Genomic DNA, 19,786 nt, shown 5'->3' with positions numbered 1-19,786 from the left:
ACGTCTGGAGTTCACTTGAAGTGGCGAGGGGCCTTGGTGTGCCCATTCTTCCTCTCGCTCTCTCTCTCTCTCTCTCTCTCTCTCTCTCTCTCTCTCTCCCCAAGCAAATAAATGAAATATGTTTTCTTAATGGATTTAAAGTAACTGAACAAATATGCAGTGATAAATCTTCTTCTTGGTGTCAGAGGGGGTTTTGAAGAGCTAGAACTCACGGGAGATGAACATCCCAGGCACAGCAGTACAGGTCTATGTAATATGTAGTTAATGAAAACTAACCTACATGGAGAAGGAAGTTAAAATTAAAACTAGGAATTCGCAATTTTAAAACTAGAAACCCATAGGAAGTAAGAGGGAAACATAAAATAATTCTATCACTACCAAAGACAAAGAATGTCTTCAAGGGAAAAAATAAAAATCACATTATTAATATTCTTTGATATGCATTTCCCTTAAATCAACTAAAGTTTCCAAATGGTTTTGTTGGCATAAGAGCTTACCATCATTTTCGATCCAGGAAAGCAGAAGTTATTAATGTATGGTATAAGTAAAAACTGTGCTTATATGCAAAAGGTAAGTATAATCACTAAAACTTATTTCTGCATTTAAAAAAGGCAACATGAAAATCCCTTCATTAATAGGCTTATGTGTAATTTTAAGGATAGAAAAGTGTCTGAGAGAATTACTTAATGTCATGTGAAAATGATTAACCACTTATTAGCACATTTTTCTTTCTGTAAATACACCCACTTCACCTTATCACATTGGAATAAAATGAAGTCATTTTCTTAGGAAAAAAAAAGACAATACCCATATCTAATAGGATAAATGTTAAGTAAGTGTGAGTTAAAGTTCAGAGCTTTACAGGATATTGTCTCAATAACGAGGAAGTCTGACAGAGGAAGCTAAAGAACACTGCTCTGCAAAACTGTCTCCTTTGCTGGAAGACTCCTGACAGCCCGAGTTATTAAAAAAAAAAAAATTCTCTGTTTAGGAAACATTATTGCAAAAATTAACTTAAGATACTTTAACCTGAAAGAATTTGTTATTATCTATTTTTTTAAGAAAATGTCATCATCTCGTTGTACATTCCTTGACCTAACACACGCTTGACCAACCAATGCATTGACCGGCTACATCTCAAATGAGTTCCTTTGTGTCACACTCTTGAAGGCCTATAAAGCATCAATTATGTACATATGCAAATCCATAGAAACAAATAGCACACTATATAAATGCTAGCTCATTAAAAACATACTAAGCATGTAGCACTTTCATTGGTTTTGGGTTTTGTTTTATTCTTTATTTTTTGATTCTGAGGATTGGTGGAACTTTTAAACAGAAAGTAATGGTACCTGTTAAAATACTGTTGTAACAGTTTTCATTATGCTGTTATTCTGAAATTCCCATTTTTTGTTTATGTTATGGTATTATTTTTCAGATTGAGGTAATAAAAACATAGTTATTTTTGGTTGATGGCCAACACAAGAGTAGTCTATCATATCTTTCACACATTTTCATTTTATTTATTTATTTATTTATTTTTGGTTTTTCGAGGCAGGGTCTCACTCTGGCTCAGGCTGACCTGGAAGTCACTATGTAGTCTCAGGGTGGCCTCGAACTCACGGCGATCCTCCTACCTCTGCCTCCCGAGTGCTGGGATTAAAGGCGTGCGCCACCACGTCCGGCTTACATTTTAAATTTTTAAATAACTTTATTTTGAGAGAGATGCACAGGGATCACTCAGCCATTAGGAATTAGACTACGTTAAACCAAATGGAAATATCGCCAGCTCTTGGGGTGATCTGCAAAACATGATGTTAATCTACTAATCATGTTTGTGCTTGAATGGAAAACTACAGAAAAATATGAACAATATCTTCAGAGGAATGGTGCTAGAATTTTCAGTACTGCTACAGAATGCTGGGCACTGACAAAGACATCTCGTGACAGAAGGTCTATCTGCCGAGCAGCTTCTTGTGGTGAAAGCACCTTTTCCTCCTCAGAGTTCCATTTCGCAAACAGCTAAATACCCACATTTCTCCTCCACCTAGGTTTTGCAGACTCAAAGTATGACGGCTCCTCTAATCCACCTCGTGTGCTTCGCTGACAAGTGCCTGGATTCTCCCTCCATTTGCGTCCCTCCATTCATGTTAAAGGCACATTGAACATCGTAAAAAGTACAAGCCCACTTACGTCAGCAAAGCCCTGGAAATGCAAAGTTCATACAGAAATTTTAAACGTCAGTCTTACCTCTGCTGGTTTGAACGGCCCTTGTTCTGAAACAAATGTAAAAATTGGCATGGTCAGTGCACGGCTATTTGCTTTGGTCAGCAACCTTAGCTTGTTCTCTGCAGTATGCAACACACTGCCGCTTTGTTTTCTTAACTGATACCTGTAATATAGTCCCAGGGTCCCTCAGGCTGGGCTAGTAATTGTTTTGCAACCCCAGTTCTCTTAACCTTATTGGCTTGCCAGGCTAGTGACTCATACTTCTAAACGACTTCTGGGTTATGCTTAACTTTTTCAAATTGTTTATTAAGCAATGTCAACTCGACCCCATAAAACTCCTTAAAACAAGGACTTGCACTAAATTTATATGCATGGTAGTGAGATGCAAGCCTTTCTTTCAACACATCTTATTTTAAGAATCCAAACACGCTGTGACAAAGGTATAGCATAGACTATTTATAACAACTGTAAATTTAATGCAGTGCAGCGTTCCCTATGAGAAAGTTTTCCATTAACCAGCTATAATCCTTGGTATTCATTTTAAAAAAAAAAAAAAACTACAGTTTGATTTACAGATAGAAATAAAACATAAAAACCTCAGTCAGGATTCAATTCCAACACAGTTTCCTTTCATCTTGAGTTTATATCTTTATAAACAGGCACGACATTTTTTTTTTCAAGATAGTTCAGTTCCTAAAATTGGTTCATAGTTACAAAGGGGCCCTGAGATCTTCAGGTGAGCGACTCGAAGGGCAGTGGATCTCTCTCAAAGTCAGATCACACACTGTGTTCATGGGAAACTGATAGAAATTCTGTTTGCTTCTTTTCCCCATATGTAGTAGCATCTACCCACTGGGTTACTTCGCCAGCCCCAGTGCAAACACTCCCACTTTTGGTCCTTCAATCGGAGAGGGAAGGATGAGGAGAAAAGAAGCACCTAAAGGAGACAGCAGGAGAGCAAGGGCGGAGCTGAAGGGCAGCTCTGCAGGCTGTTTCTTTAAAAGGCTCTCAGCGGCCACATGGCCAGAGTTCACAGGGAAACTCCTACCAGGACGCCTGACTGGCTGCCACTGATTGCTTTCCACAGGAACACTGCCTGAGGCAAGGAACAGGAGGCTGCTTTCTTTGTGGGAGTTCCCCCCCCCCCTTTTTAAGGACAACTCCAGATTAATGGAAATGGAGATGCCATGAGCAGAAAGTCACCTTTCTGGTGCAAAGCAAAGTCCATGTCCCTTTGTCAGTTACAAACTCCATGGGAGCTAGGCTGGAAATGGGCATTCACAAAGGATTCCGCGCAGAAAAGCTCTTTCACGTCTTCTCTTCTTTCCCTTTGGAAACATGCAGAGTTTCAGTAGAAACAACGCCAAAGAGGGTCTATAAAACTACTATTTCACTAGTCTAGACTCAGAAGCCTGGTTAGGTAAACCTAAGGTTCTTATGAACAGGACAGTTCAGACATCCAGTACACTGGTTTGTTCTAAAAGACATATATATTGATACCCTGAATTTTTCTTCTACTGGTGAATTAGAGGAAGAGCCTGAACTTAGAAAGAAATTACAAGAAAAACCAAGCAGGAGGCCAGCTTAAGCTTCTCATCGGAAGACTTAAAGAGAGCACTGAAATTACTAGGTGACTTCTGAAATGGAAGCTACTCAGAAGTTTTAGGTTGGGAGCTCATTAATGAATATACACCTTACTTTTAATTCTAAAACATTCCCGCTTTTTTTTTCTGATTCTTTGCCTGGAAGTGTTTGGATGTCCTTGTGAAGTAAGTATTTATAACATCCTTTAGATGTGTCATTTGTGGCATTAAAATCTATTAACTGCCTCATGTGACAGTAGTTGCCACACCAAAGTTTCCTGAAGGCTGGAGAGATGGCTTAGCAGTTAAGGTGCTTGGCGACAAAGCCAATGGACCCAGGTTGGATTCCCCCATACCCATGGAAAGCCAGATGCACAAGGTGGCACATGCATCTGGAATTTGTTTGCAGTAGCTAGAGGCCCTGGCATGCCCATTCTCTCCCTCTCTCCCTCTCTCTCTCTCTCTCTCTCTCTCTCTCTCTCTCTCTCTCTCTCTCCCTCCCTCCCTCCCTCCCTCCTTCCTTCCCTCTCTCTCTTTCTCCTTCTTTCTCTCTCAAATAAATAAAATATCTTTTTTAAATGTCTGAGATTCCTCTGGGTGCCCCTCAGTGAAAAAAAAAAAAAGGTTTTGGTTTAAGGTGTCCACCATCCTATACAGACATCTTTACCTCTTCAACAGAAAAGAGACCAGATATAACACAAAAGTCTCCCTCAAAGATCACATAGAGACTGGTTGCTAGATAGTCACTTCTTGGCATGAATGATACCAACCAATGAACAACGGTGGGCACAAGGGCCAGGGAAGACCTGGGTAGGATGGATACAAAAAGAAGAACCTACTCAGTTACCTCCCTCAGCTCCTCTCCTCTTCACTGTCTCCTGCTCTCTTCCTTTTCCCTTCTAACTCTGACCAAAAGCAACAAGAACTGCTCTAAAGAAAGCCTCCCGCGGGGCTGGAGAATTGGTTTAGTGGTTAAGGCGTTTGCCTGCAGAGCCAAAGGATCCCGGTTCGACTCTCCAAGACCCATGTAAACCAGATGCACAAGGGGACGCATGCATCTGGAGTTCGTTTGCAGTGGCTGGAGGCCCTGGTGCACCCATTCTTTCTCTCAAATAAATAAATAAAATATATAACAACAAAAAAAAAAGAAAGCCTCCCAGTATAACCCAGGAAGGAACAATGGAAAATGGCACAGTGCAAGGTGAAACTCCAATTCCAAAGTCACACCATTTTTCCTTGTTACCACCCACCTCCCCCACCTTCATGCCCACACACGGACTCTAGGGCCTGCGACACGGGTCCACTGTTTCCACAGACTCCATACAGAGAGGACAGCACTTGGACCTGATCTTCTTGGGTAGACCGCACACAGAGCAGCTCTCTTAAAGTCTCAGTTTTTAATGCAGTTAGGTCACATGGCTCAGCATGAGAATCTGCCCTGAGTTCAGAAGTTCTTAGCCAGGCTATTGTGAGTGGCTGTAAGATGAAATTGGACTGCCTCCTCTATAGACATAATCTAGATTTGCATAGCTACATGAACGCGACAGCTTGTTACTTACTACAAACGTGGAAGCAATGGAAGAGAAAAACTGCAACTGTAACACCACCTCATCTTTATTTCAAAATCAAAATTCATTCTGAAACAAAAGCATCTTCCTATGAAGTATGCTACGGAAAGCATGAGTGAATTTTGAAATATGTAGCCCTACCCTGTGCTTTTTGGTATGGACTAGAATCTAGTATGGTGGGCACTTGTTATCTAGAAAATTCTGTGTATGCATGGAGCAGCACTACTGGAATAATAAGGGCAGATTCTTGTCAAATATTCTGTGGCTATTTTTTTGACCTAGAATAAAGTTTTCTAGTTGAGACCTGATTGGGGGGGGGGGGGTATCTTTCCCATTTTGTCCTTCTTTTTTACTCCTTGGAACTTTCCTAGAATAGTTATTCAATTCTTCAAGTTTCTAAAAGTTTTTAATCCTCAACTTGTCTTTTTCCTGAAGCCTACTTCTCAGGATCCTACTGCTCAAACTATAAAATGTTCTTGCTCTTTCAGGAACCTTCCTAGATGGTGACTCACAGTCCCTCAAGGGGTTTAAGTCTTGCCTTCTTTCATGCTGTACCAACTGGCTTCATGCAATTCAGAGAACCTGTATTACTGAGGGGCAGGGAGCCTTTGCAGAACTCTATCTCCAGCGCCAAAAGAGCTCAGTATGCATATTTGGGTAAGATGTGGGCTTTTCATGAGATCTTTGATTCATATTCTACAATTCACTTGTTTACATGCAAAGTTCCATCCTACTCTATTTTTCCAAGAGAACGGGTTCTCAGTTCATGCATCATGACTCAATTTGCTTTTGTCTTTTGCTTTTATTCGTTCACCTGAAGTACTCTTTCTAAAGACTAAACACATCAGTGTCTTGTAAGATTGGTTGTCACAAGAACAAAAGAAGCCAAAGAAAGGCAATCACTGGTATTATTAGGGAAGGTGTCTTGCCATCATGGGTCATATGCTAGTTCTATGAAACATAACTCAAGGACACATGGATTAATCAACATTTGCAGGAAGTTATACACACAGGATGCTACCAACCAAATCTATACCAAGGTTTTGGGAAAGACAAAAAAAAAAAAGCCAACCATAAACCATAATTAATACTTGGAAAGAGGTGTTGATTTCAGGTATTTTTAGGAAATCTAAAATGAACCCAATGATGCTGCATTTTGAATTATCTTCAGTCATTATTAGTGTATCATTAAGCTGACCCAAATAGTTAAATGGAAGGAAAAATTACTACTCATGATCATAAAATTGTCCTAATGAGTCAGAAAAAAAAAAAAATGACTAACTTTTATACAAAAGGTTTTAACTACCACTAAATAGAGCCAAAGTCGCCCTTTTGGTTAATGCAATGATCCAGCCTCAGTCCATGTAAAAATAACAAGACTGAATGCCTGATAGGTGGAGGCTAAAATAAAATTGTGCTCTAAAAGTTTTATCTTGCACTGAAATATGCAATCCTATTTGTAAAAGAGCCTGTTTCAGAGGTGCTGCAGGTTCCAAGTAGCAATCTCACAGGTTGAAACGAGTGGGCTACCCAGGCAAGCTCCTTTCAGTTAGAGGTGCTATCCAGCAGCAGAAGCAGTGGCTGGCCTAGATTTTTTTTTAAAAAGCAACTCAACAGATAAGCCAATGGGGATCTGATTCCGTTAAATATTAGAGCAGCTGAGCCTTGCATTCCCCACAAAAGGCAAAGATGCTCTAAACCGAAACTGTCTGCTCCAGCGATATTTGCCTTCCCACGTTACTTTCTTTGTTTAAACTGGGAAAATGCAAAGCAAGCTAGACTGATCACCATCAGGGTAGGAAGCAGACCAAAGGGTCTTCCATATATTACTGTCAGGCAGAAACATGAAACAATCCTGAAGATTGTAATCTAGGAGCCACCTTCCCAGAGGTGCACTGTGAGAAGAAATGCCACCCTGGAATTACATCAACTTTGCAGTAACTTGTTGAGTCTCCTGTAATGGAGATCACAGCTAGTCATTATTAAGGTTGGAAAGTTCTGGCATGCACTTCAGAGGCCATGTGCAGGCTCATCGTCAGGGCTGCAATGGTGAACTTGAAGGAGTCAAGTCAAGTCAAGTTCAGAAAAAGAAAAAGAGGGAGAGCGGAAAATCCTCAAATGTTAAAATGACATAAAATAATCACCCAACCTTCAAGTTTGTTCCCAAGTTGCACACTTTGTCATATTAAAATAATAAACTCATGCTTCTGTTCATACTTCAAATGTATTTAAGTTAATAATCTGTCATAGTCATATATTAATATGAATAGATTACTTCATTCAGAAATGCACCGAATTTTTGCCAAGCAATTATTATTTCCAGGGAGATGGCGACAGATATATTTAAAGGATTTAGAGCATGAAATTTTTTAAAAAATAATAAAAGGTTTCTGAACGAAGGGAGACCATTTCCAAAGAAGGCTAATATCCATAAAAGCAGGTGTGTAAAAAAATATTTTTAAAGTCTAATGACTAGTGTTTAGCCCCTGCAAACAAACTCCAGATGCATGTGGCACATTATGCATCTGGATTTACATGGGTACTGGGGAATCAAATGGGTCATTAGGCTTTGGAGGCAAGTACCTTAACCACTGAGCCGTCTTTCCAGCCCCCAAAGTTTAATATATTTGGGACGTTTTAATGTATTTGGGAAGAACATTTCAAACTTTGTATAGAAGGAATAAGATTAAGAGCAGAAAGTTAGAAAACATTTGCAGTTACCTAAGAAAGAAATAGAAAAATTTGCTATCCAAAGCAATGCTCTGTCAGTATATTCTAGAAAGATCTAAGCAAAAGAAGAATTTTCAGAGGACACCCACCTGCTCAATAAAGGGGAGAAAGGTGCTGATACAGCAATGACTTAGACCCCTCTTCACCCTGAGGACACAAGCCCTTGATTATGAAGCCTGCCCAGAAACTCCTGATCTGAAGGAAAAGAGAAGCCAGCTAGGCAGGTTCCCGTCATTTCATATGACTAATTAACTCACTATGGGAATGCAATGTGATTAGTCTTTTCAAAACCTGTGATAGAAAACGACATAATGAGAAGAGGAAAGAAAGGTCAGACGTGAGAAGTGGAGGAGATCGGAGGTCAACATGAGAATCAGCCAACTAGAGACTCAAGCGCCCAAGGGCATGTGTGCAAAGTTCCAACAGCAAATTTAGTCAGACACACAAGAAACCATCTTCCACCAACAATGAGCTATACCACAAAGTTCAGGGAATGCTGCTAACTTTTTAATGAAAAATATTTATACATTAAAAAAAAACCCCAACATTATCTGTAATCTACAGGGCACTAGCATTCTGATTCTTAATTCTTTGTTACCATATTTTCAATTTTTTTTAAATTTTTTATTTATTTATTTGAGAGCAACAGACACAGAGAGAAAGACAGATAGAAGGAGAGAGAGACAATGGGCGTGCCAGGGCTTCCAGCCTCTGCAAACGAACTCCAGACGCGTACGCCCCCTTGTGCATCTGGCTAACGTGGGTCCTGAGGAACCGAGCCTCGAACCGGGGTCCTTAGGCTTCAAAGGCAAGCGCTTAACCGCTAAGCCATCTCTCCAGCCCCAAACTTTTATGGTATAATTTCTTCACCTTAAAACAAGGGGCCTTAGATCAGAGGGCTCCTACTTCCTTCCAGCACTGAGGACTGCCGTGGGGAGTGTCCATATGGTCTCTAGGGACACCTGGCTTTTACCTCAGTGATTCAGGACATTCAGACCTAAAGACATTTACAATAACTAATCAGATTCAAACGCATTTTGACCTAAAAAAGTCTAGTATGCTACTTCTCCCTTTCCAAAAGAGAAACAAGCAGTGGTAAGAACCAGGGCATTTGACAAGTTTCCCTCAGGATGGTTCTCAAAGCAGGTATCACAGGACAAGCACCAAGCTGGATTATCCCGACGTGAACCTGGGCCCTACTGATTCTCTATATATCAACTCCTCATCCATAGAATAAGAATAGCAATAATGGGGTTTTTTAAGTTAACAGTGGCAATGCAACTATTATAGTACCTTCTACTATGTAATTATTTCTTTTTTTATTAATTTTTATTTATTTATTTATTTGAGAGCGACAGACACAGAGAGAAAGACAGATAGAGGGAGAGAGAGGGAATGGGCGCACCAGGGCTTCCAGCCTCTACAAACAAACTCCAGACACGTGCGCCCCCTTGTGCATCTGGCTAACGTGGGACCTGGGGAACCGAGCCTCGAACCGGGGTCCTTAGGCTTCACAGGCAAGCGCTTAACCGCTAAGCCATCTCTCCAGCCCTGTAATTATTTCTTGAAAAACGTTAGGGCTGGGTAGATGGTTCCGCAAATCAAGTGTGTTTGTGACACAGTGTGAGGACCAGAGCTCCCATCCCCAGGGGCCGCCTGCAATCCCAGCACGGGGGAGCTGAGACAGGGAATCCCAGGGCGGGTTGGCTAGCAAGACCAGCTGTACCTGAAGGCACTGGACTCAAGTAACATATCTGCCTCAGTAACAATAAAGAGGACAGCAACTGAGGAAGACACCTAGTGTCGACTTCTAACTGACACACATACAGTCACACATGCAAAAAAATAAAGCAAGTTTGGCTGGGGATATAGTTCAGTGCTAGTGAATTTGAGTCCAAAGATCTCAATCCCCAGTACCACAGAAAGCAAGGGAAATAAAGAAAATTCAAGGCTATTATCCTCCCCTTTGTATCAGAATATAATCTTTTAAAAGATATTTTATTTACTTGAGAGAGGAAGATCTCTCTCTCTCTCTCTCTCCATATATATATCTGCTTCTTCTTTATCTCTCTTAAATAAATAAATGTATTAAAAATAAAACTAAGTCTTCTGTATTGTCTTGATATGTGTATATCACTTAGATGTGAAGCTTATATGTCATCTCAAAGTTTGATCCATTAACTTTTCTGCTCACTTTACCTCTAAGTTATAGAACCCACAAAACCACAAACTGAGTTCTGATCATAACCATTCAGATTAAGATGATAAGTTCTTATCATACCCAGGCACTATGGTAAGTTACCCAGTGTAAACTCACTGGGTCTTCATGATAATCCCTCAATTTATATCTTAAAAATTAACAAACAGTTGGTCTGGATTCCCTGAGCCAGTCAGTGGGACTGTGTGCGGGTGAACACAGGGGCAAAGAGTGAGTAGACTAGACTAGTTTCCCGGCTCCTCCAACCTCCCTGGTCCAGTTTCCCTGCTCGGGTCGGTGGGACAGTGTGCTGGTAGGCATGGCAGCTTGGAGTGAGTAAGCATCATGTCAGATCACAATGCTTTAATGCTAGAAATTAACCACAAGAGACACATCAAGAACTCTATCAGCTCCTGGAGACTAAATAACACACTTTTAAACAATGAATGAATCATGTAAGAAGTCAAAAAGAAACTGTAAAATTCCTAGAATTGAATGATAATGAAAACACATCCTACCAAAACTTATGGGACACAATGAAGGCAGTCCTAAGAGGACAGTTCATAGCACTAAATGCTTTCATTGCAAAGACAAAGAGATCCCAAATTAATAACCTAACTTTCCACCTAAAGACATGGGAAAAACAAGAAGAACCCAACCCAAAGAGCTCCAGATAGAAGAAATAATCAAGATTAGAGCAGAAATTAAATTGGAAATTAAGAAAACAATTTTTAAAACTGATGAAATGAAGAGCTGGTTCTTTGAAAAAATAAACAAGATTGACAAACTCCTGGCCAATTTGATCGAGAAAAAAAAAAAGAAGAAGTCTCAAATTAACCAAGTCATAAATGAGAGAGATTACAACAAACCTCAATGAAATTGGAAGAATAATCAGGACATATTTCCAAAATCTCTATTCCACAAAATTGGATAATTTAGAAGAAATGGATGAATTCCTAGAAATATGCCACCTACCAAAACTAAACCCAGAGCAGAATAATCTCCTAAACAAAACTATCATATCCATGGAGATTAAAAAGGTGATCAAAAATCTCCCCAAAAAGGAAAGTCCAGGACCAGATGGCTTCTCAGCCGAACTCTATCAAACATTCATTGAAGACTTGAAACCAATTTTTCTCAAGCTATTTTGCATAATCAGATACCAGGAAATTCTCCCCAAGTCCTTTTATGAAGCTAGGATCACCCTAATACCCAAACCAGACAGAATTGCAACAAGAAAAGAAAATTATAGGCCTATATTCCTGATGAACTTAGATGCAAAGATCCTAAGCAAAATCCTTGCAAACTGAATTCAATAACACATCAAAAGCATTATTCACCTTGATCAAGTAGGCTTCATCCCAGGAATGCAGGGATGGTTCAACATACAGAAATCAGTCAACATAATACACCACAAAAATAAAATTAATCATAAGAATCACATGATTATTTCAACTGATACAGGGCAGGCTTTTGACAAAATACAGCACCACTTCATGATCAAAATGCTAGAAAGAATAGACATGGAGGGTTTATATCTCAACAAAATAAAGGCTATATATAAAGCACCTAAAGCCTAAGTAATACTTAATGTGGAAAGACTCAAGGAGTTCCCACTGAGGTTGGGAACAAGACTGGGGTGCCCACTCTCACCACTGCTCTTCTAAGTACTAGAGGTCCTAGCCCTAGCAATAAGACAGAAAAAATAATTAAAAGGGATTCAAATTGGAAAGGAAGAAGTCAAGTTAGCCCTATTTGAAGATGACATGATCCTGTATATAAGTGACCTGAAAGTCTCCATCTCAAAATTTCTAAAGGATACAAAATCAATACAGAAAAGGCAGTAGCTTTTCTATATGCAAAGGACAAAAACACAAAAAAATCAATTAGGCTGTCCCATTTTCAATAGCAACAAAAAAATTAATACCTTGTAATAACACCAACCAAGGATGTGAAAGACCCATATACTAAACATTTTTTTAAAAAAACTCAAGAAAGAAATCGAGGAGGACTTGAGAAGATGGAAAGACCTCTCATGCTCCTGGATAGGCAGAATTAATATTGTGAAAATGGGGCTGGAGAAATTGCTTAGTGGTTAGGGCACTTGCCTGCTAAGCCTAAGGACCCCAGTTCAATTCCCCAGGATACACATAAGCCAGATTCACAAGGGGATGCATGTGTCTGGAGTTTGTTTGCAGTGGCTAGAGGCCCTGATGCACCCATTCTCCCTCTCCCCGCCCTCCTCTCTCTGTCTCTCTGTCGCTCACAAATAAATAAATAAAAATAAACCAAAAAATTTTTTAAATATTGTGAAAATGGCAATTCTACCAAAAGCGATATACAGATTTAATGCAATACAAATAAAATACCATCACCATTATTCACAGGGATTTAAAAAAAAAAAATCTCAAAATCTTCATAGTATGGAGGTAGGCCCCAGATATCCAAATATATCCTCAGGAAAAAAAAAAAAATCCTGGCGTGGTGGCACATGCCTTTAATCCCAGCACTTGGGAAGCAGAGGTAAGTGGATTACCATGAGTTCGAGGCCACCCTGTGATTACATAGTGAATTCCAGGTCAGCCCGGGCTAGAATGAGACCCTACCTCAAAAAAAAAAAAAAAAAAACACCTCTGGAGATATCACCTTACCTGATCTAAAGCTATATTACAAAGCCATAGTAGAAAAAAAGAATACATCATGGTACTGGAATAAAAAAAGAAACATAGATGAATGGAACAAAACTGAAGACCCAGACCTTAGATCAAGTAACTACAGCTACCTGATCTTTAACAAAGGTGCCAATAAGGTAGGCTGGAGAAATAACAGCATCTTCAACAAATGCTATTGGGCAAATTGGATGGCCATATGTAGAAAAATGAAATTAGACACACTCGTTTCACCATACACAAAAATTAAGTCCAAATGGTTAAAGACCTCAATATAAGACCTGAAACCCTTCAACTACTGGAAGAAAAAATAGGAGGCATGCTCCACGATATAGGACTAGGAAAAGACTTCCTGAACAAAACCCCAGTAGCCAAGGAAATTAAACAAGCACTCAACCAATGGGTTCTCATGAAGCTAAAAAACTTCTGCACAGACAAACATACCATAAGTACAGGTAATAGATTACCCACTGAATGGGAGAAAAATCTTTGCCCGCTATACCACTGACAGAAGCCTAATATCTAGAATCTACAGAGAACTCAAAAACTACACAATAAACAATCAAACAATCCAGTCCTTTTGTGGGGCAGAGAACTGAACAGGGAGTTCTCAGAGGAAGAATTACAAATGGCTAACACACACTTAAGAAAATGTTCAACATCTCTAACCTTTAGGAAAATGCAGATTAAAACAAATATGAGATCCCACTTTACCCCAGTAAGGATAGCAAACATTAAAATATCAAATGACAATAAATGTCAGCGAGGATGTGGAGAAATAGGAACCCTCATTCACTGTTGGTGGGAATGTAAACTGGTACAGCCACTATGGAAATCAACATGGAGACTCCTGAAAAGGATGAATGTAGAGTCACCAACAGACCCTGTGATTCCCTTACTGGGCACTTACCCTAAAAGCTCCACTCCAATTCAGAAATATTTATTCAACCATGCTTATAGCTGCTCAGTTCATAATAGCTAAGAACTCAAATCAACCCAGGTGCCCATCATTAGATGAATGGATAACCAAGATGTGGTATATCTACATACTGGAATTCTACTCAGCAGTAAGAAAAAGATGACACAATGACCTTTGCAGAAAAATGGTTGAACTTGGAACAGATCATACTAAGCGAACTCACACAATCACAGGAAGACAGCTGTGGCATGGTCTCACTCACCTGGGTTCCTAACCTGGATCCGGCTGAGCTGCTGACAGACCTGACTGGCATCTTGAGGCTTGGACAGTAGGAAGGGTAGGGCTCAGGGAGAAAGGAAGGGTCGTGGGGGGGACACAAAACTGAACCCAAATTGAACTGGTACCATAGAATCCTATATCTTGAAATTTAGACTAAAAGGTTGAACCCACAACAGGACCTTGGGGGAGCACCTGAATTGAAGGTCCCTGGAGAGGGTGAGATGAAGCCTAACCTTAAATTTCTCTGTTTCTCCTTTTATTCTGCCTTTTTCTTCTTTCTTTTCCCTTGGCGCTGGCCTGTAATTCCCTGTACCGGGATGTCATTAGCATCCACAACAAGCTGCTGGTCAAAGAGACCTACAGGGTCTTCCAAAACAAACAACAGGCTTCTGTCAGAGCATTAAGCCAGAGTTTAGGGAAAGACTCCGCTGCTGAAGGCACTATATACTGTCGGCATGGACCATGGAGAGACCTGATTGGAATCTGGAAGAGAGCCAGTCCCCGGACGGTTAGCCCACCTAGTGCTGGAAGGCACTGCATGAGCTACCGGGGGAAGTGGCCAACATCTGTCTGAGCAACGCAAAGTCTAAGCTATTCAGAAGCAAAAAGCTGAAGTGATGCTCACACAAGTGCAGTAGTGGTACATAGCCATAGTGGGTAACCAATTGCTTGGATTGGCTAATGGGAAGGAAACCATATCTGGAACTGGGAAACAAGTCAGAATCATATCCTGATAACGATTTTGCTTTCCAAAGTTGAGCTCCCTCCACTTGGGCTGTAAGAGGTTTACGCCCTTTAAAATCTCTCTAAATTCATAATGGTTGTCCCATTTAACCGGTGCTGACTTCACTCTCCATTCATTCATTCTCTTCATTCTGCTTCTCTTTTTCATATGGGAGCTAGACCCGAAGAGATAAATGACCCAGTGCATTTCACCCCAGCACCAGCTGAAACCACAGAGGAATTGGGGAGATGAGCAAGAGTGCTGCTTTCATAGTGAATCTGATATCAGCACATGGGTGAAGGAGATAGACACTGAAGACACTCAACACCTACCAAAACTGAGATCCAGAGGCTCCTAAGAGCCCATGACCAAAGTAGACTTAAAACACACCCGGGCTGGAGAGATGGCTTAGTGGTTAAGTGCTTGCCTGTGAAGCCTAAGGACCCCAGTTCAAGGCTCGATTCTCCAGGACCCATGTTAGCCAAATGCACAAGGAGGCAATTGTGTCATGAGTTTGTTTGCAGTGGCTGGAAGCCCTGGCGCACCCATTCTCTCTCACTATCTGCCTCTTTCTGTGTCTGTCACTCTCAAATAAATAAAAATGAACAACAACAACAAAAAACCCACCCAACATGGCTCAGGGAATTTTGTGGAAGAAGGGGCAGAAAGATCATTAGAGCCACAAGCTGAGACATTACACACAAAGACAGCGTCTCTTCCTCATAACTGACTGCTGCCCCCACAATGCATGACCCACAATCCCATGGGGTTGAACTGCTTCCCCAACAAGGAGGGCCTCTTTGGAAAAGTGGCCGGAATGAGGGAAACAATGGTATCAACATGTGTTACTTACATACTACGTATGTGCATATCTAATAAAAGTAAACTAAAAAAATAACGAACAAGGATGGAGAGAAGACTCAGTGGTACAAAGTGCTTGCAAAGTCTAATGGTCTGTATTTGATGTCCTTGGTACCCACATAAAGACAGATGCAATGCACCAAGTGGCAAAAGTATCTGATGTTTGTTTGCAAGTGCCAAGCAGCTCTGGTGTCCATCCTCCCTCTCTCTCCCCAGATAAATACAATAATTTTTTTTTTAAGAAGGAACAAACAGGGCTGGAGAGATGGCTTAGCAGTTAAGGCACTTGCCTGCAAATCCTAAGGACCCAGATTTGATTCCCCAGCACCCATGTTACATCTGGAGTTCATGGGCAGTGGCTAGAGGCTCTGGTGTCCCCATTCTCTCTCTTTCTCACTTTCTCTCTCTCATATTAATAAATAAAATATTTCTTAAAAGAATTAATCAACAACATCTCAAGACATTAGGACTATTCACCCAAGTACAGCTTGGTGATAATCAGCAGAGCTAGGATTTCAGCCATTTTTTAAAATCTATTTGATTCATTTACTTATTAAAGAAAGAGAAAGCAGCAGATAGAGAGAGACGATGGGTGTGCCAGGGTCTCCAGCCACTCCAAAAGAACTCCAGATTCATGAGGCTCCCTGTGCATCTGGCTTACGTGGGTAGTGGAGAAGAGAGCCTGGGTCCTTGGGCCTCATAGTAAAGCACTTTAACTGCTAAGCCAGCTCTCCAGCCCAGATTTCAACCATTTCTTCCAAACTATCAACTATTCTCCAACACTCCCCAGGCCCGCATGAAATAAAGGCAGCAAGTCAACTGTCTGTCTTCAGGTACTTCCCATAGCACCAGCTCCTCGAGGCAAGGCTGTGGGACTCCTGACAACACATTAACCTACCATGATTATCACAGGTTAACTGTCCTCCAAGGGACTAATGAGTGGGGCGTGTAAGGAAGAAAGAACAAAACGTGAAGTGATCCCTGTATCAGGTAGCTCAAGAGTAACCGTAATGATGCATAATTACTTGACAACTTAGTGAATTGCTTCTGACTTTCAGAATGATGTCAGCGATCACCTTGAATCTTTCCCTTCACAGTCTGGAGCAAGTTGCAAAGGCCCTCACAGCCCACTGGGAGGCACCTGAAGAGCTGCTTTGAAGATTGAAGGGGCTGATGCAGGAGCATGCCTAGCAGCTCTAACATTGTGCAGGTGTTCAGCTAATTCTGGGAGCTTTGCCTTCGTTGTTGTCCTTGCCTAGGACAGAAAAAGGCGTCCTCTAAAGATGCCTACTGTGAATGGAGAGATGGCTTAGTGGTTAAGCCACATGCCTGTGAAGCCTAAGGGCCCAGGTTCAATTCTCCAGAATACACATAAGCCAGATGTACACGGTGTTGCATATGTCTGGAGTTCATTTGCGGTGGCTGGAGACCATGACATGCCCATTATCTCTCTTCCTCTCTCTCTCTCTTCCTCTCTCTCTCTCTCTCTCATAAATAAAAATAAAATCTTAATAAAAATATAAATATGCTTACTGAAGGAGCAGAGGGAGAAGATGGCTATCCCATGATCTTAGCCTTCTAATAGAATTCGCCCTTTCTGAACTCAGCTTTGAAATGTGATAGTCTCTGTTTCACTTTCTTGAATTATCCAAAATAATTCAATGTCCACCTTTTCCTCTGGGAAAATGAAAGGTTGACATGGCTACCTTTTGAACTCAAACTGTTCAAGATCCTTTCTTGTGTTCAAAAACTTCTCCTGATTTTGAAAGGTCCTATTGATAAAACACAGAAAAACTCAGGGGAAAAGGACAAAGAGAAAGAAGAAGAAAAGAAAGAAGAAAGAGGCCAGAAAAGAAAGAGAAGAGAGATGGCTTTAGAGGAACCGAGAGAGTCTAAAGGCTGCACGCATAATTGCCAGCTCGCCCATGGAACCACCAAGCAGCACTATTTTTAAAAACCAGAGAGAAAATATTTACATAAAATCCAAAGGATATATGCTCAGTGTAAGGGGTTGAAAAATGACAATGTATTCAACTCATCAATTCAGAAATTACCCTGCGGAATGCTTACTTCTGGAACCAATGGCAGCTGTGAACTAACTAAGAGAAGAAAGAAAACATTTAATAACTAAAAAGAGGGCTGGAGGGAATTGCATCGTGGTTAAGGCACTTGCCTGCAAAGCTAAAGGAGCCAGATTCAATTCCCCATTACCCAAGTAAAGCCAGATGTACAAAGTGACGCATACATCCGGAGTTTGTATGCAGTAGCTGCAGGCCCTGGTGTGCCCATTCTCTGTCCGTCCCTCTATATTGCTCTGCTTGCAAATAGAGAAAGAATTAAAGAGAAATTTCTTGGTTTTGTATTAGAAATATATTTTAAGATATTTATTGCTGGAGAGAAAGAGTGAGAGAGAGAGAACATGGGTGCATCAGGACCTCTTACCTCTGCAAATGAACTCCAGATGAATGCCCCATTTTGTGTGTGTGACTTTATGTGGGTACTGTGAAAATGGAACAAGGACCAGCAGGCTTTGCAAACAAGTGCCTTTAACCACTGACCTATCTCCCAGCCCAACTTCTTGTTTTTATTACTCTGTATTGGCTACATCTGCACAGTTTTCTGATCTATTTTGGGGTTGGGACTGAAGAAATGAAGCCATGCAAATCCCTTTTGAAGATCTCTGATTCCAAGGTCCATACAAAGGTCAAAGAAATAGTAAATAGTTTTTATAAAATACAAAGTCATGTAGCAAAGTCATACTATTTTAAACAATTTTCTAATTGTGCTTATAAATGACAGTTTCAAAAGAAGAAATGTTTCAACAAACACACATTAGGAGTGAGTTAAGCCTTAATTATGTATAGCAAGTTCTGTGTCCTCGTTAAAAACAGAATCCCAACAATAAACATGACTTACCACCAGAATTAGCTCTGCCACAGTTGTCTACTCGTCCCAAACATTCTTTGTGTGCTTTGGCTCCACATTTAAAACATAAATAGCCTTGATAAAATGTTCCCCTGAAAGGTAAAATTAGAGAGTGATGTATTAAGAGGTGCTAAATTCTGCTTATGAAATCACTATTGCAGCCAGGAATGGTGGCGCACGCGTTTAATCCTCGCACTCGGGAGGCAGAGGCAGGAGAATCACCATGAGTTCAAGGCCACCCTGAAACTACATAGTGAATTCCAGGTCGGCCTGGGCCAGAATGAGACCCTACCTCAAAAAAAAAAAAAGAGAGAAAAGAAAAAAGAAATCACTATTGCAAGAAGCAGGGAAAGACACCATTACTGTTCCATGTACCCACAGCAAAAGGAGGAAGGACTTTTCTGGAAGTCTTTAAGGGATAAACCAGGTTCAAGGCCAGAAAGGTCAGTTGTATCCCAAGTGCGAAAGTAACTTCTCCACTTCAGAACACTCTTGGAGCCGGGCATGGTGGCGCACACCTTTAATCCCAGCACTGGGAGGCAGAGGAAGGAGGATCACTGAGAGTTCGAGGCCACCCTGAGACCCCATAGTGAATTCCAGGTCAGCCTGGGCTAGAGTGAGACCCTACCTTGAAAAACCAAAAATAAGAAAAGAAAAGAATGCTCTTGGGCAGGATGCCGGAGCAGCCTGAACCCCTTCACAAGCGTCACAGTGCCCTGACACCACGCGGACAGCCGGGCGCAGGCTCACCTGAGGAGCATCTGGCAGACCCGGCAGGACGTCACGCGCGTGAACGTGTGCATCCTGAAGTCGTGGCAGTTGGAGTCTGCGTAGTCTGGCCTGATGTTGGATCTGTGAAAAGGGAAAAGTCATTTTCTAAACCGTTTCACAGCAGCTCAGAAGTCTGGGTATCTAAAAGCAAAGACCATCGACCCTGCATCAGGTAGAGATCAAGTTAAAAGCCACCAAATGTGTGCTGGCTCCTCAGCCAAAGGTACACTTAACAGTAAATCTGGGTTTGCAGGGACCTGCGACAGGGGGGGGAAAAAGGAATTTCACTCCCCTCAAAACTATATCTATATCTATCTCTATATATAGATAG

The 19,786-nt window shown here is 41.0% G+C and overlaps 1 protein-coding gene across 1 annotated transcript in view; it reads right to left on the bottom strand.

The window, feature by feature from the left end:
* The window catches only part of Vav3 (vav guanine nucleotide exchange factor 3), a 388,131-nt gene that overhangs the window by 104,951 nt on the left and 263,394 nt on the right, over window positions 1-19,786 (bottom strand). Inside the window, exons 16-18 of the mRNA XM_045138234.1 lie at window positions 19,435-19,536; window positions 18,676-18,776; window positions 2,251-2,276 (exon numbers count right to left, since the gene is read on the bottom strand). Coding sequence (XP_044994169.1) covers window positions 2,251-2,276; window positions 18,676-18,776; window positions 19,435-19,536 — 229 coding nt within the window. The remainder of the gene's footprint in view (window positions 1-2,250; window positions 2,277-18,675; window positions 18,777-19,434; window positions 19,537-19,786) is intronic.

Source organism: Jaculus jaculus, chromosome 19 (assembly GCF_020740685.1).
Source record: "Jaculus jaculus isolate mJacJac1 chromosome 19, mJacJac1.mat.Y.cur, whole genome shotgun sequence".
NCBI lineage: Eukaryota > Metazoa > Chordata > Mammalia > Rodentia > Dipodidae > Jaculus > Jaculus jaculus.
This window is presented reverse-complemented; position numbering and strand designations above follow the sequence as displayed.